This window comes from Lissotriton vulgaris, chromosome 12, assembly GCF_964263255.1.
Source record: "Lissotriton vulgaris chromosome 12, aLisVul1.2, whole genome shotgun sequence".
NCBI classification, from domain to species: Eukaryota; Metazoa; Chordata; class Amphibia; order Caudata; family Salamandridae; genus Lissotriton; species Lissotriton vulgaris.
The window spans coordinates 718,829,263-718,846,473 of NC_141700.1; the positions used below are offsets into that span (position 1 = coordinate 718,829,263).

The 17,211-nt window shown below is 43.3% G+C and overlaps 1 protein-coding gene across 1 annotated transcript in view; it reads left to right on the plus strand.

The window, feature by feature from the left end:
- The window catches only part of LOC147678113 (hydroperoxide isomerase ALOXE3-like), a 310,576-nt gene that overhangs the window by 74,599 nt on the left and 218,766 nt on the right, over positions 1-17,211 (plus strand). Inside the window, exon 3 of the mRNA XM_086945972.1 lies at positions 14,650-14,734. Coding sequence (XP_086802098.1) covers positions 14,650-14,734 — 85 coding nt within the window. The remainder of the gene's footprint in view (positions 1-14,649; positions 14,735-17,211) is intronic.

The window sequence follows — 17,211 nt, forward strand, 5'->3', positions numbered from 1 at the left end:
GTTGCCTCTTTCAGCACCTCTGCTGCTTCTCTTTTCTCTCTCCTGCCTCTTTTTGCACTTCTCCTCCCTCTTTCTGCACTTTTCTCGCTTTTTTCAGTACCTCTGTTGCTTCTTTCTTCACTGCTCTTGCCTCTTTCTGCACCCCTTATGTCTCTTTCTGCACCTCTGTTGCTGCTTTCTGTACCTTTCATCCTTTTTTTGCACTTTCTTGACACTTTCTGCATTTCTCTTGCTTCTTTCTGTACCTTTCTTCCTCTTTTTGCACCTCTCTTGCCTTTTCTGCAGCTCTCTGGTTTGTTTCTGCACCTCCCTTATCTCTTTATGTAAATCTCTTGTCCCTTTCTGCACTTGTCTTGCCTTTTACAGCACCTCTTTGCCTCTTTCTGCACCTCATTCATTTCTTTCTGCATCTCACTTGCCTCTTTCTGCACTTCTCCTGCCTCTTTCTGCACCCCTTTTGTCTCTTTATGCACCTCTGTTGCTACTTTCGGTACCTTTCATCCTTTTTTTGCACTTCTCTTGACACTTTCTGCATTTCTCTTGCTTCTTTCAATACCTTTCTTCTTCTTTCTGCACCTCCTCTTGCCTCTTTCTGTACCTCCCTTGTCTCTTTCTGCACGTCTCTTGCATCTTTCTGTACTTCTGTTGCTACTTTCTGCACTTCTCTTGCTTCTTTCTGCACCTCTTGCTTTTCTCTGCACCCGTCTTGCCTCTTTCTGCAACACTCTTGCCTCTTGTGGCACCCCTTCCCTGTTTCTGTACCCCCTCTTGCCTCTTTCTGCACCTCTCTTGCATCTTTCTGCACTTCTGTTACTTCATAATGAAGTTCGCTTGTTTCTTTCTGCACCTTTATTTCTTCTTTCTGTACCCCTCCTGCCTCTTTTTCCACACCTCTTCCCTCTTGCTGCAGTTATCTTTATTCTTTCTGCACCCCTCTTGCTTCTTTATCCACTTGTCTTCCCTCTTTCTGCACCTTCTCTTGTCTCTTTGTGCACCTCTCTTAGCTCTTTCTGCATTTCTGTTGCCTCTTTCAGCATCTCTGTTGCTTCTTTCTTCACCCTCCTGCCTCTTTCTGCACTTTTCTCGCTTTTTTCAGCACCTCTGTTGCTTCTTTCTTCACTGCTCTTGCCTCTTTCTGCGCCCCTTATGTCTCTTTCTGCACCTCTGTTGCTGCTTTCTGTACCTTTCATCCTTTTTTTGCACTTCTCTTGACACTTTCTGCATTTCTCTTGCTTCTTTCTGTACCTTTCTTCCTCTTTTTGCACCTCCCTTGCCTTTTCTGCAGCTCTCCCGTTTGTTTCTGCACCTCCCTTTTCTCTTTCTGTACATCTCTTGTCCCTTTCTGCACTTGTCTTGCCTTCTACAGCACCTCTTTGCCTCTTTCTGCACCTCATTGATTTCTTTCTGCATCTCACTTGCCTCTTTATGCACTTCTCTTGCCTCTTTCTGCACCCCTCTTCCCTGTTTCTGCACCCGTATTGCCTCTTTCTGCATCCCTCTTGTCTGTTTCTGCACCCCTCTTCCCTGTTTCTTTACCTCTCTTGCCTCTTTTTACACCTCTCTTGTGTCTTTCCGCACTTCTGTTGCTTCTTTTTGCAGTTCTCTTGTTTCTTTCTGCACCCCTCTTTCTTCTTTCTGTACCCCTCTAGCCTCTTTTTCATCCCATTTCCATTTTCTGCAGTGCTATTTCTTCCTTTCTTCTTTCTGCACACCCTCTTGCCTCTTTCTGCACTTGTCTTCCCTTTTCTGTACCTCTCTTATCTCTTACTGCACTCTCTTGCCTCTTTCTGCACTTCTGTTGCCTCTTTCAGCACCTCTGCTGCTTCTCTTTTCTCTCTCCTGCCTCTTTTTGCAATTCTCCTCCCTCTTTCTGCACTTTCCTCGCTTTTTTCAGCACCTCTGTTGCTTCTTTCTTCACTGCTCTTGCCTCTTTCTGCGCCCCTTATGTCTCTTTCTGCACCTCTGTTGCTGCTTTCAGTACCTTTCATCCTTTTTTTGCACTTCTCTTGACACTTTCTGCATTTCTCTTGCTTCTTTCTGTACCTTTCTTCCTCTTTTTGCACCTCTCTTGCCTTTTCTGCAGCTCTCTGGTTTGTTTCTGCACCTCCCTTATCTCTTTATGTAAATCTCTTGTCCCTTTCTGCACTTGTCTTGCCTTTTACAGCACCTCTTTGCCTCTTTCTGCACCTCATTCATTTCTTTCTGCATCTCACTTGCCTCTTTCTGCACTTCTCTTGCCTCTTTCTGCACCCCTTTTGTCTCTTTATGCACCTCTGTTGCTACTTTCTGTACCTTTCATCCTTTTTTTGCACTTCTCTTGACACTTTCTGCATTTCTCTTGCTTCTTTCAATACCTTTCTTCCTCTTTCTGCACCTCCTCTTGCCTCTTTCTGTACCTCCCTTGTCTCTTTCTGCACGTCTCTTGCATCTTTCTGTACTTCTGTTGCTACTTTCTGCACTTCTCTTGCTTCTTTCTGCACCTCTTGCTTTTCTCTGCACCCGTCTTGCCTCTTTCTGCAACACTCTTGCCTCTTGTAGCACCCCTTCCCTGTTTCTGTACCCCCTCTTGCCTCTTTCTGCACCTCTCTTGCATCTTTCTGCACTTCTGTTACTTCATAATGAAGTTCGCTTGTTTCTTCCTGCACCTTTATTTCTTCTTTCTGTACCCCTCCTGCCTCTTTTTCCACACCTCTTCCCTCTTGCTGCAGTTATCTTTATTCTTTCTGCACCCCTCTTGCTTCTTTATCCACTTGTCTTCCCTCTTTCTGCACCTTCTCTTGTCTCTTTGTGCACCTCTCTTAGCTCTTTCTGCATTTCTGTTGCCTCTTTCAGCATCTCTGTTGCTTCTTTCTTCACCCTTCTGCCTCTTTCTGCACTTTTCTCGCTTTTTTCAGCACCTCTGTTGCTTCTTTCTTCACTGCTCTTGCCTCTTTCTGCGCCCCTTATGTCTCTTTCTGCACCTCTGTTGCTGCTTTCTGTACCTTTCATCCTTTTTTTGCACTTCTCTTGACACTTTCTGCATTTCTCTTGCTTCTTTCTGTACCTCTCTTCCTCTTTTTGCACCTCTCTTGCCTTTTCTGCAGCTCTCTGGTTTGTTTCTGCACCTCCCTTATCTATTTATGTAAATCTCTTGTCCCTTTCTGCACTTGTCTTGCCTTTTACAGCACCTCTTTGCCTCTTTTTGCACCTCATTCATTTCTTTCTGCATCTCACTTGCCTCTTTCTGCACTTCTCCTGCCTCTTTCTGCACCCCTTTTGTCTCTTTATGCACCTCTGTTGCTACTTTCGGTACCTTTCATCCTTTTTTTGCACTTCTCTTGACACTTTCTGCATTTCTCTTGCTTCTTTCAATACCTTTCTTCCTCTTTCTGCACCTCCTCTTGCCTCTTTCTGTACCTCCCTTGTCTCTTTCTGCACGTCTCTTGCATCTTTCTGTACTTCTGTTGCTACTTTCTGCACTTCTCTTGCTTCTTTCTGCACCTCTTGCTTTTCTCTGCACCCGTCTTGCCTCTTTCTGCAACACTCTTGCCTCTTGTAGCACCCCTTCCCTGTTTCTGTACCCCCTCTTGCCTCTTTCTGCACCTCTCTTGCATCTTTATGCACTTCTGTTACTTCATAATGAAGTTCGCTTGTTTCTTCCTGCACCTTTATTTCTTCTTTCTGTACCCCTCCTGCCTCTTTTTCCACACCTCTTCCCTCTTGCTGCAGTTATCTTTATTCTTTCTGCACCCCTCTTGCTTCTTTATCCACTTGTCTTCCCTCTTTCTGCACCTTCTCTTGTCTCTTTGTGCACCTCTCTTAGCTCTTTCTGCATTTCTGTTGCCTCTTTCAGCATCTCTGTTGCTTCTTTCTTCACCCTCCTGCCTCTTTCTGCACTTTTCTCGCTTTTTTCAGCACCTCTGTTGCTTCTTTCTTCACTGCTCTTGCCTCTTTCTGCGCCCCTTATGTCTCTTTCTGCACCTCTGTTGCTGCTTTCTGTACCTTTCATCCTTTTTTTTGCACTTCTCTTGACACTTTCTGCATTTTTCTTGCTTCTTTCTGTACCTTTCTTCCTCTTTTTGCACCTCTCTTGCCTTTTCTGCAGCTCTCTGGTTTGTTTCTGCACCTCCCTTATCTATTTATGTAAATCTCTTGTCCCTTTCTGCACTTGTCTTGCCTTTTACAGCACCTCTTTGCCTCTTTCTGCACCTCATTCATTTCTTTCTGCATCTCACTTGCCTCTTTCTGCACTTCTCCTGCCTCTTTCTGCACCCCTTTTGTCTCTTTATGCACCTCTGTTGCTACTTTCGGTACCTTTCATCCTTTTTTTGCACTTCTCTTGACACTTTCTGCATTTCTCTTGCTTCTTTCAATACCTTTCTTCCTCTTTCTGCACCTCCTCTTGCCTCTTTCTGTACCTCCCTTGTCTCTTTCTGCACGTCTCTTGCATCTTTCTGTACTTCTGTTGCTACTTTCTGCACTTCTCTTGCTTCTTTCTGCACCTCTTGCTTTTCTCTGCACCCGTCTTGCCTCTTTCTGCAACACTCTTGCCTCTTGTGGCACCCCTTCCCTGTTTCTGTACCCCCTCTTGCCTCTTTCTGCACCTCTCATGCATCTTTCCGCACTTCTGTTACTTCATAATGAAGTTCGCTTGTTTCTTTCTGCACCTTTATTTCTTCTTTCTGTACCCCTCCTGCCTCTTTTTCCACACCTCTTCCCTCTTGCTGCAGTTATCTTTATTCTTTCTGCACCCCTCTTGTCTCTTTGTGCACCTCTCTTAGCTCTTTCTGCATTTCTGTTGCCTCTTTCAGCATCTCTGTTGCTTCTTTCTTCACCCTCCTGCCTCTTTCTGCACTTTTCTCGCTTTTTTCAGCACCTCTGTTGCTTCTTTCTTCACTGCTCTTGCCTCTTTCTGCGCCCCCTATGTCTCTTTCTGCACCTCTGTTGCTGCTTTCTGTACCTTTCATCCTTTTTTTGCACTTCTCTTGACACTTTCTGCATTTCTCTTGCTTCTTTCTGTACCTTTCTTCCTCTTTTTGCACCTCCCTTGCCTTTTCTGCAGCTCTCCCGTTTGTTTCTGCACCTCCCTTTTCTCTTTCTGTACATCTCTTGTCCCTTTCTGCACTTGTCTTGCCTTCTACAGCACCTCTTTGCCTCTTTCTGCACCTCATTGATTTCTTTCTGCATCTCACTTGCCTCTTTATGCACTTCTCTTGCCTCTTTCTGCACCCCTCTTCCCTGTTTCTGCACCCGTATTGCCTCTTTCTGCATCCCTCTTGTCTGTTTCTGCACCCTTCTTCCCTGTTTCTTTACCTCTCTTGCCTCTTTTTACACCTCTCTTGTGTCTTTCTGTACTTCTGTTGCTTCTTTTTGCAGTTCTCTTGTTTCTTTCTGCACCCCTCTTTCTTCTTTCTGTACCCCTCTAGCCTCTTTTTCATCTCATTTCCATTTTCTGCAGTGCTATTTCTTCCTTTCTTCTTTCTGCGCACCCTCTTGCCTCTTTCTGCACTTGTCTTCCCTTTTCTGTACCTCTCTTATGTCTTACTGCACTCTCTTGCCTCTTTCTGCACTTCTGTTGCCTCTTTCAACATCTCTGCTGCTTCTCTTTTCTCTCTCCTGCCTCTTTTTGCACTTCTCCTCCCACTTTCTGCACTTTCATCGCTTTTTTCAGCACCTCTGTTGCTTCTTTCTTCACTGCTCTTGCCTCTTTCTGCGCCCCTTATGTCTCTTTCTGCACCTCTGTTGCTGCTTTCTGTACCTTTCATCCTTTTTTTGCACTTCTCTTGACACTTTCTGCATTTCTCTTGCTTCTTTCTGTACCTTTCTTCCTCTTTTTGCACCTCTCTTGCCTTTTCTGCAGCTCTCTGGTTTGTTTCTGCACCTCCCTTATCTCTTTATGTAAATCTCTTGTCCCTTTCTGCACTTGTCTTGCCTTTTACAGCACCTCTTTGCCTCTTTCTGCACCTCATTCATTTCTTTCTGCATCTCACTTGCCTCTTTCTGCACTTCTCTTGCCTCTTTCTGCACCCCTTTTGTCTCTTTATGCACCTCTGTTGCTACTTTCGGTACCTTTCATCCTTTTTTTGCACTTCTCTTGACACTTTCTGCATTTCTCTTGCTTCTTTCAATACCTTTCTTCCTCTTTCTGCACCTCCTCTTGCCTCTTTCTGTACCTCCCTTGTCTCTTTCTGCACGTCTCTTGCATCTTTCTGTACTTCTGTTGCTACTTTCTGCACTTCTCTTGCTTCTTTCTGCACCTCTTGCTTTTCTCTGCACCCGTCTTGCCTCTTTCTGCAACACTCTTGCCTCTTGTGGCACCCTTCCCTGTTTCTGTACCCCCTCTTGCATTTTCTGCACCTCTCTTGCATCTTTCTGCACTTCTGTTACTTCATAATGAAGTTCGCTTGTTTCTTTCTGCACCTTTATTTCTTCTTTCTGTACCACTCCTGCCTCTTTTTCCACACCTCTTCCCTCTTGCTGCAGTTATCTTTATTCTTTCTGCACCCCTCTTGCTTCTTTATCCACTTGTCTTCCCTCTTTCTGCACCTTCTCTTGTCTCTTTGTGCACCTCTCTTAGCTCTTTCTGCATTTCTGTTGCCTCTTTCAGCATCTCTGTTGCTTCTTTCTTCACCCTCCTGCCTCTTTCTGCACTTTTCTTGCTTTTTTCAGCACCTCTGTTGCTTCTTTCTTCACTGCTCTTGCCTCTTTCTGCGCCCCTTATGTCTCTTTCTGCACCTCTGTTGCTGCTTTCTGTACCTTTCATCCTTTTTTTGCACTTCTCTTGACACTTTCTGCATTTCTCTTGCTTCTTTCTGTATCTTTCTTCCTCTTTTTGCACCTCTCTTGCCTTTTCTGCAGCTCTCTGGTTTGTTTCTGCACCTCCCTTATCTCTTTCTGTAAATCTCTTGTCCCTTTCTGCACTTGTCTTGCCTTTTACAGCACCTCTTTGCCTCTTTCTGCACCTCATTCATTTCTTTCTGCATCTCACTTGCCTCTTTCTGCACTTCTCTTGCCTCTTTATGCACCCTTCTTCCCTGTTTCTGCACCCGTATTGCCTCTTTCTGCATCCCTCTTGCCTGTTTCTGCACCCCTATTCCCTGTTTCTTTACCACTCTTGCCTCTTTCTACACCTCTCTTGTGTCTTTTTGCAGTTCTGTTACTTCTTTCTTCAGTTCTCTTGTTTATTTTTGCACCTCTCTTTCTTCTTTTTGTACCCCTCTTTTCTCTTTTTCCATCCCATTCCCTCTTTCTGCAGTGCTTTTTCTTCTTTCTGCACCCCGTCTTGCCTCTTTCTGCACTTGTCTACCCTTTTCTGTACATCTCTTATCTCTTACTGCACTCTCTTGCCTCTTTTTGCACTTCTGTTGCCTCTTTCAGCACCTCTGCTTGTTCTCTTTTCACTCTCCATCCTCTTTCGGCACTCGTCTTCCCTCTTTCTGCACTTTTCTCGCCTTTTTCAGCACCTCTGTTGCTTCTTTCTTCACTGCTCTTGTCTCTTTCTGCACCCCTTTTGTCTCTTTATGCACCTCTGGTGCTACTTTCGGTACCTTTCATCCTTTTGTTGCACTTCTCTTGACACTTTCTGCATTTCTCTTGCTTCTTTCAATACCTTTCTTCCTCTTTCTGCACCTCCTCTTGCTTTTTTCTGTACCTCCCTTGTCTCTTTCTGCATGTCTCTTGCATCTTTCTGTACTTCTGTTGCTACTTTTTGCACCTCTCTTGCATCTTTCTGCACTTCTGTTACTTCATAATGAAGTTCGCTTGTTTCTTTCTGTACCTTTATTTCTTCTTTCTGTACCCCTCCTGCCTCTTTTTCCACACCTCTTCCCTCTTGCTGCAGTTATCTTTATTCTTTCTGCACCCGTCTTGCTTCTTTATCCACTTGTCTTCCCTCTTTCTGCACCTTCTCTTGTCTCTTTGTGCACCTCTCTTAGCTCTTTCTGCATTTCTGTTGCCTCTTTCAGCATCTCTGTTGCTTCTTTCTTCACCCTCCTGCCTCTTTCTGCACTTGTCTTCACTCTTTCTGCACCTCTCCTGTCTCTCTCTGCATCTCTCTTTCCTGTTTCTGTACTCTCTTGATGCCTTTCTGCACCCCACCCTCTTCTTTCTGCATTTGTCTTGCCTCTTTCTGTACCTCTCTTGCCTCTTTCTGTACTTCCCTTACTTCTTTCTGCACTTCTTTTGCTTCTTTCTGTACACATCTTGCCTCTTTATGTACCCCCTTGCCTCTTTCTGCATCCCTTCTCCCTGTTTCCGGTCCTCTCGCCTCTTACAGCACCTCACTTGCCTCTTTCTGTACTTCTCTTGCCTCTTTATGCACCTCTCTTGCCTCTTTCTGTACCTCTCTCGCCCCTTTCTGCACCTGTCTTGCCTTTTACAGCACCTCACTTGCCTCTTTCTGCACTTTTCTTGTATTTTTCTTCACCTCACTTGCCTCTTTCTCCACTTCATTTGATTATTTATGCACCTTCTGCTTTTTTCTGCACCTGTCTTCCCTCTTTCTGCATCTCTCTTATCTCTTTCCACACCACTCTTCCCTGTTTCTGTATCTCTCTGCCTCTTTCTGCACCTCTCTTGCATCTTTCTGTACTTATGTTGCTTCTTTCTGTAGTTCTCTTGTTTCTTTTTGCACCTCTCTTCTTTCTGTTCCCTCTTGCCTCCTTTTACACCCCATTCCCTCTTTCTGCAGGTCTCTTTCTTCTTTCTGCACCTCTCTTGTCTCTTTGTGCACTCTCTTGCCTCTTCCTGCACTTCTGTTGCCTCTTTCAGCATCCCTGTCGCTTCTCTCTTCACCCTCCTGCATCTTTCTGCACTTGTCTTCCCTCTTTCAGCAATTCACCTGCCATTTTCTACACCTCTGTTGCTTCTTTCTTCACTGCTCTAGCCTACTTCTGTACCCCTTTTGTCTCTATATACACCTCCGTTGCTTCTTTCTGCACCTTTCATCCTCTTTCTGCACTTCTCTAGCCTCTTTCTGCATTTCTCTTGCTTCTTTCTGTACTTTCTTCCTCTTTCTGCACCTCTCTTGCCTCTTTCTGCACCTCTCTGGTTTATTTCTGTATCTCCCTTATCTTTTTCTGTATATCTCTTATCCTTTCTTCACCTGTTTTGCATTTTACAGCACCTCCTTGCCTCTTTCTGCACCTTATTCTCTTCTTTCGGAATCTCACTTGCCTCTTTCTGTACTTCTCTTGCTTCTTCCTGCACTTCTCTTGCTTCTTTCTGCACCTCACTTGCCTCTTTCTGTACTTCACTTGCCTCTTTCTGTACCTCTCTTTCATTTCATTTTCAATCTTTATTTTGATCTTTTAGATCATAAAATATATACAAACAGTAAAATCATTTAAACAAATCAATAAAACATTGATTATAAAATTAGACTGCTGCACGTCAGTCAATTCATCATCAAAGTAAGCTTAAAATCAGTAATGAACTTGGGCTATTTAAAAAGAAACCAGCTCCTCCTTCAAGAGGCGGTTGCGGATAAACCACATAGCTGTTAGATACTTTGCCACTTCGAACACAATTGGGGGAGACACATCAGTTTTTAGGATTCTGTACACAGGGAGGAACTGTTTGAAGCCCAGATTTTTAAGAAGGGGGACTAGCCATTGTTTCCTGGTTCCTTGGTAAGCTTTGCAAAAGAAAACCACATGTAGGTAATTTTCTTTGGAGTGCGCACATGCCGGGCAGTGCTCAATGGTCGGGGGAGAGGACCAGGAACTAGTGAATGTTCTGAGGGAAAGTGTGCCATATCTCCATTGCAGAAATAACTTTCTGGTAAGCACAGGGGTCATACCATCCAGAACACATTCCAGTAAGTAGAAGTCTTTCATCTTTCTGTACCTCATGTCTTTCTGTGCCTCACTCATTTCTTTCTGCACACCTCTTGCCTCTTACTGTACATCTCCTGCCTCTTTCTGCACTTCTCTTGCCTCTTTATGCTCTTCTCTTGCATCTTTCTGCATCTTTCTTGCTTCTTGCTTTACTTTTCTTGCCTCTTTCTGCACCTCACTTGCCTCTTTCTCCATTTCTCTTGCTTCTTGCTCCACCTCTTTTGCTTCTTTCTGCACCGTCTTACCGTTTTTTTGCACCCCTTCTCCCTGTTTCTGTAACTCTCTTGCCTCTTTCTGTACCTTTTGCTTCTTTCTTTACCTCTCTTGACTCTTTCTGTACCTCTCTTGTGTCTTTCAGCACCTCACTTGCCTTTTTCTGCACCCAACTCTTTTCTTTGTGCACATGTCTTGCCTCTTTCTGTAACTCTCTTGCCTCTTTCTAAACTTCTCTTGCCTTTTTCTGTACCTCTCTTGCCTCGTTCTTTACTTCTCTTGCCTCTTTCTGTACCTCTCTTGCCTCTTTCTGGACTTCTCTTACATCTTGCGTTACCTCACTTGCCTCTTTCTTCACCTCTCTTGTTTTTTTCTGCAACTGTCTTGCTCTTTATTCACCCCTTTTGCCTGTTTCTACACCCCGTCTCCCAGTTTCTGTTACTCTCTTGCCTCTTCTGTACCTCTCTTGTACCTTTCTGGACGTCAGCTGCCTCTTTATGTACCTCTTGCTTCTTTCTTCACCTTGCTTGCCTCTTACTGAACCTTTGCTGCCCTTTCCTCTATCTCTCTTGTGTCTTTCTGCACCTCACTTGCTTCTTTCAGCACCCCACTTGCCTCTTTATGCACCCCTCTTGCCTATTTCTACATCCCTTCTCCATTTTTTTGTACCTCTTGCCGCTTTTGGCACCTCACTTGCCTCTTTTTGAAATTCTCGTGCGTCTTTCTGTACCTCTCTTGCCTCCCTCTGCACTTCTCCTGCCTCTTTCTGTATCTCTCGTGTGTCTTTCTGCACCTCACTTGCTTCTTTCAGCACCCACTCTCTTCTTTCTGCATTTGTCTTGCCTCTTTCTGTACCTCTCTTGCCTCTTTCTGCTTTTCACTTGCTTCTTTCTATACATCTCTTGCTTCTTTCTGCACCCATCTTGCCTCCTTATGCACCCCTCTCGCATATTTCTGCATCCATCTCCCTGTTTATGTACTCCTTGCCTCTTTTGGCACCTCGCTTGCCTCTTTTTGAACTTCTCTTGCCTATTTTTTCTGTACCTCTCTTGCCTCTTTCTTGACTTTTCTTGCCTCTTTCTGCACTTCTCCTGCCTCTTTCTGTATCTCTCTTGTGTCTTTCTGCACCTCCCTTGCTTCTTTCAGCACCCGAGTCTTTTCTTTCTGCACTTCTCCTGCCTCTTTCTGTATCTCTCTTGTGTCTTTCGGCACTTCACGTGCTTCTTTCAGAATCTCTCTTGCTTCTTTCTGCACCTCTCTTGCTTCTTTCTGTACCTCTCTTGCCTCTTTCTGCATCCCTATTCCCTGTTTCTGTACCTCTCTAACCTCTTTCTGCGCTTCTCTAGTCTCTTTCTGCACCTCCCTTGCCTCTTTCTTCACTTCTCATGCCTATTTCTGAAATTCTCTTGCCTCTTTCTATACCTTGCTTGCCTCTTTCAGCACATCGCTTGTCTCTCTCGGCACCCCACTCTCTTCTTTCTGCACTTCTCTTGCCTCTTTCTGTACCTCTTGTGCCTCTTTCTGGACTTCTCTTGCATCTTTCCTCACCTCACTTGCCTATTTCTGCATTTCACGTGCTTCTTTCAGCATATCTCTTGTTTTTTTCTTTTGTCTCTTTCTGCACCTCTGTTGCTTCTTTCTGTACCTTTCATTCCCTTGTTGTACTTCTCCTGCCTCTTTCTGCATTTCTCTTACTTCTTTCTGTACATTTCTTCCTCTTTCTGCACTTCTCTTTCCTCTTTCTACACTTCTCGTGCTTCTTTCTGCATCGTTCATGCTTCTTTCTATACTTCTCTTTTCCCTTTCTACGCATCTCTTACCTCTTTCTGTGCTTCTGCTGCTTATTTCTGCACTTCTCTTGTCTCTTTCAGCACTTTTCTTGGTTCTTTCCGCACCTCTCTTGCTCCTTTCAGTGCACCTCTTGCCTCTTACTGGATCATTTCCCCCGTCTTTCTGCACCTCTCTTGCCTTATTCTGCACCTCTGTTCTTTCTTACTGTACGTCTCTTGCTTCTTTCTGCACCTCTCTGTCCCTTTTCTGTACTTTTCTTGATTCTTTCTGTACCTCTCATGCTTCTCTCTGCATCCTCTTGCCACTTACTTCATCCCGCTTCCCTTTTTCTGCACCTCTCTTGCCTCTTTCTGTACCTCTGTTCCTTCTTTTTGTACTTCTCTTGCTTCTTTCTTTACTATTCTTGCTTATTTCTCGATCGCTTTTGCCTCTTTCTGCAGCCCTCTTCACTCTTTCTGCACCTCTGTTACTTCTTTCTGTACTTCTCTTGCTTCTATCTGCGCCTTTCTTCCTCTTTCTGGACTTCTCTTGCCTCTTTGTGCTTTTCTCTTGCTTTTTTCAGCACTCTTCTTTCTCTTTCTGCACCTCTCTTGCCTCTTTCTGTACTTCTCTTGCTTCTTTCTGCACCTTTCTTCCTCTAGCCGCACATGTCCTACCTGTGTGGGCATAGTTAAAAATTAGCATTTAAAAAAATATATATATTTATTTTTTTACTGAAACAACCAACCACATGTTTCAGGGACATTATAGCACTTAAAAACCTTAGAAATTCACTGACAAAAACACAAGTTTCAGAGACATTATAGTTAGAAATAAGCATTTAAAAAACCTTAGAAATTCATAGAAAAAAATCAAAGGTTACAGGGACGTTATAGTTAGGATAACATTTCACTCACACAAAACCAGAGAAGTTCAGCCTTTATAGTTAGCTGAGCTAATTATAACTCATGCCCCCCCCAATGCACTGCTGATGACATCACATATTACATCACTCATGACATGGTCAGTGATATCACTCATGACATCAATCTTCTACGATATCCCTTGTAGGCCATCACTTGCATATTAGTGCTAGTGTAGAGATTCTTTGTTACAACTCCCCCATGAATTGATAGTGGGTTCCAGTTACTCCAGAAATCATTCTAGATGGTTTGCTAGGTCGCAACCAGTGTACAAGGAAGGACTTATTGGACATTGGTTAAAAATGAATTGTTTTATTTTTCTCGTTATGTTCTATACAGCATTTCAAGACTATCACATTGCATTTATTTATATTGAGTTTCTAAATATCAATTTTACTAAAAAAAAACCCTAGTCTTAGATTGCGTCCTACAGCAAGGCCATGAAGAATCATGCCCTTCACTATTACTGGAGTTTTTGTCAATGGTTTCCATATTTGATTTTTCTTAAAGAAACCTCTATACCCTGAAGAAAAAGACTGAATTTAATGTATGTAAAACATGTACAAAATATTTTAAGAGTTTTGGTTTGATTGTTGTAGCAAGAAAAATATTCCAGCCCCTAACGACTTCTTGAGATTGGCTGCAGCGGCAAACTTCTTTAACATTACAAATTCTTATCTTTCTGCAGCTGCTTGTGGCAGACTTTCCTTTGAAGAACAAGTTGAACTTGATAGTCAATAAAATGCACTGAAAAATGAATTGTGTCATTTCAGACCAAAAATTCAATTGGAATCAACTTTAAAACCAATCTATGAAAGGCAGTAAATGAGTGCCTGATCAAAAGGGAATGCAAGGGCAAAAGGTTTGGGAGAAGACCAATATGTTATGTTCCTCAAATCAATGACAACAGACTGCGTCTTGGGAAATCCTTAAAGTTATCCAATGAAGGGTGTTCTGTTCTCGTGGTTTAAATGAGAACATTGAATGCCTGTCTGAGTTTCCATCTCGTCCACAGTAACAAATATTAGAGAGTCATTAACTATTCCACTTTGAACTAGTAAAAGCAAATGTCCTGGTCACTAGGTTGATTGTGCACCACAATCGGGGTTACTGCACTGCCATAGACCTGTCACAATGTGTCATGCTCTTCAATAGTCATTAGTAAATCTGGATAGTGGATGATGATCAGATTTGTGATTGAAGAGGAGTGTAAAGCCAGTTTTTGCTAGTATTCTGGGTCTTTGCTCCACATGGATTCTTGGACTCAAGATAACCTTGGATTTGAACCAGATCATCTGGAAGCCAGGGAAGAACATTCAGGGAGAGCTTGATCTTTCAACATTTGTTGGAGTTTATGAATAATCTAAGCTACCTGAATCTGTAGCTTGGCAACAGGGGTCTCAGAATCTAGCAAAGTTGATTTTGCAGTAGTGCTATGTACTAGGACCAGAACTCTTGTCATCTCCAAATTACAGTCCATTTGAAGTAATGGAATACTTTGTTGTTGTATGGGGATTTGTAGATTGATACCACTGAGTAATTTGTTGTCCTTGTGTGAAAGGAAATAGTCTGAAGCATGGAGGTTCAGAGGGTCAAGGAGGAACACATTTTCAGAGTCAAATGTATCCTTTGTGGTTTTTATTCCCAAGGATGATGGCAGAAAGCTAGTAACCAAGTTAAGCATGAACACCTTATTGAAAGGAAATGTACCAAAACTAGTCATTTGGCAATTTCAAATGTGTTACCTGTTAGTTCTATTTGTCTCTACCTGGGGCAGGTTAACATCACCTGAATCAGATCTTCTTTCTTGCATTTGATAGGCATCACATTCTAACTCATGTGCATTTCATTGTTTTCCTTAGATATTTTTAATTTCCTTAACGAAGGACTTCTCTGAACATCACTCTCTTTTTTACTTTTTTGAGCAGCTTCCCTGGCCTCTGCAGAGGTTCACAACTCCTTTCTCCTAAAGCAGAGGGAAAATGAGCTGAAAAAGAGACGAGAGACGTACAAGTGAGTTATTCTATGTTATGTGAACTTATATAGCGCTAAAACTTTAGCAACTGAGATATGAAAATCTACCTCCCTGTAGTTTATAGGACATCCTTATACTGTCGGCACTTTGATAATGACAATTTATACAGACACACTAACATAAGTAATTTATAATTTAGCCAGAAGCATTTAAGGGAAGGTTTGTTTTCAATTCGGCGGGTGGGGGGGGTTTCTTTCTTCAGTGAACAGTGACAATCTTTGGTATTGAACAGCATCCTCCATGGGTGATCTGATTAATTGTACAACAAGAACTCAGGTCACTTTTTTTCATTTTTGTGAGAGTCACCCCCTTGCATTGTTACTGTGCCAACTGAATAATGTGTATAGTGTTTCAGAAGGGCTATCCCTAGTAAAAAAATGTAAAGGGCACTGCAATCTTACAAATAAAATGATAGAGCGATGTTGTAGATATGACCACTCACTACCACAACTTAGGTACCGAATTACCCTTTTCCTCTATCGGAACATTTTCCAAAATATACCCTTTGATACTTGTCTCATTGTTCAGCACTTACTCCAGTGAGCTTTGTGCCATAATAAGCACCTCTTCAAAGATATAAACATACATGCATACATATAATATATAGACCCAGCAGAGGCAAATGCCCACACTGACCTTTAGGGCAATCTGACGGAGCCCAAAAGGCTGGTGTGAGAGGTTAGGTTGTGGGCTGTTTTGTTTTTGGAGGGCTATTTGTGGGTCTGTTTTTATGGTCTAGTGGGCCAGTTTATGTTGTTTATCTCTAATTACCACACAAATTGCATGCAAGTAAATACAGTTACCTATAAAGTGCAAAAGATCTGTGCAGCCTGTCTTTGCAAGTTAAAAACTGCTCTGATTTGTAAATGTGGGCCATGTTTAGCTATCTGATTCACTATATGGAGCCACTATCAATCCAGTGCCCGGACCAATGTTCTGACAGTCAGTCCCTGGTGCCTGTTGAGGTATGTCTAATAGAACATTTTAAAGGACAGCTGTTTCAGTACTGATGCAATATTTGAAAACTAAGTGGCTTATTCATACACATCTGGTGTTAAGTTAATGCATTTTGGTGCTGGTGTGCATCACCACTTACCCTGGGCATAGTTAGCGTAGTAGCGGTATGTGTAGCTAAGCGAAGTTCACTTTGCAATATGTGAGCTACGCGTAGCTACGCGAACTGCGTAGTTCACTGTGCAAAATGCTGTTCACACTGATTGCACAGTGCCAGGTGCTTGTCCGCACTGTGCAATCAGTGCAAACCGCATCTTGCACAGTGCAAGCGGTCGTTTTCTGCCGCTCGAGTAGATTCCTACTCGAGCTGCAGCTTTCTCAACGTGGACTGGTAGTTTCTCATCATGAGCAGTTGCGAGCATACACGACCACTCGCAATGACAAACCTGACCTCCCCGCGTTGAGAATCTCGCTGGGAGTATTATTTTCTATGCTCGCGATCGGCAAATTGATGTTGCTGATCGCGAACGAGGAAAAAGTCTTGCAGGGATGTCATTTAGCTCGCTTGCAGTCGCCAACTTGACGTTGAGGACCCCGAGCAAGCAAAAAATTACCGTTACGCTATGCGTGTTTTCACTGTGCTACGTGCAAGTCACGTAGTTCGAAGTAGAGCATACTTCGCAAACTACGCGAGTGTAGCGTACTTCGCCCAGGGTTAATCACCACACTAACAAACATTAGTTATGCAGGTTTAAGCTCCTCCAACCACTTTAATGTGTGGCAAAGAGCTGCAGATATAATTAAACAAAACATCCAGTGCTTTTCAGCTTGCTCTATGTGCTACCTCAGGACATTACCAGGCTAGTCACCATCGACCCTGCTCAGGCATCTCAATCTGCAACCAGCAAACACCCAGAGATGTTTTAAGGCATGGACAATGTGAACGCTGGTCTAGGGCCCCAGCCTGTGAGGAAGTCAGTTACAGATATTGTAGAGAAATGTTGTGCTTATATTTCATGCAACATCCATAAGTTTCTTTTATATCAAAACAGGACCTTACATATGAGAAATGGGAGGTGGTCACAGAGATTATTTGCAGTAACATTAGTAAACTGCTGCTGTGTTACAATATTAAAAACACCTCCTTGTCCATGAAAATGAGATGTAAACACATTTAGGATTTGGACCAGTGTGCCTGTGCACTGTGACTGGGTAAAGAGGGCATGAAAGAAGATCATAAATTCAAAGCTGTTCGGATAAGGGGGGCCTCAAAATGTGTTTGGACCAGTTCTCCTGAAATCCCTAATGGTCCTGCAAGCCCTGTCTACAGCCCAGTGGCCCAACAGGCCACCCCAAAAGCTTCTTTCTGGGTTAGTCTGGCAGACACTGGAAGCACTTCTGTTAGGGACAGATCAGCACAGCAGAGCACTGAACTGATCCTGAGTGCAATGAGGGTTGTGACGTAGTGTGGGTGAGAGTGAAGGATGTGGCTAAGTAGGAC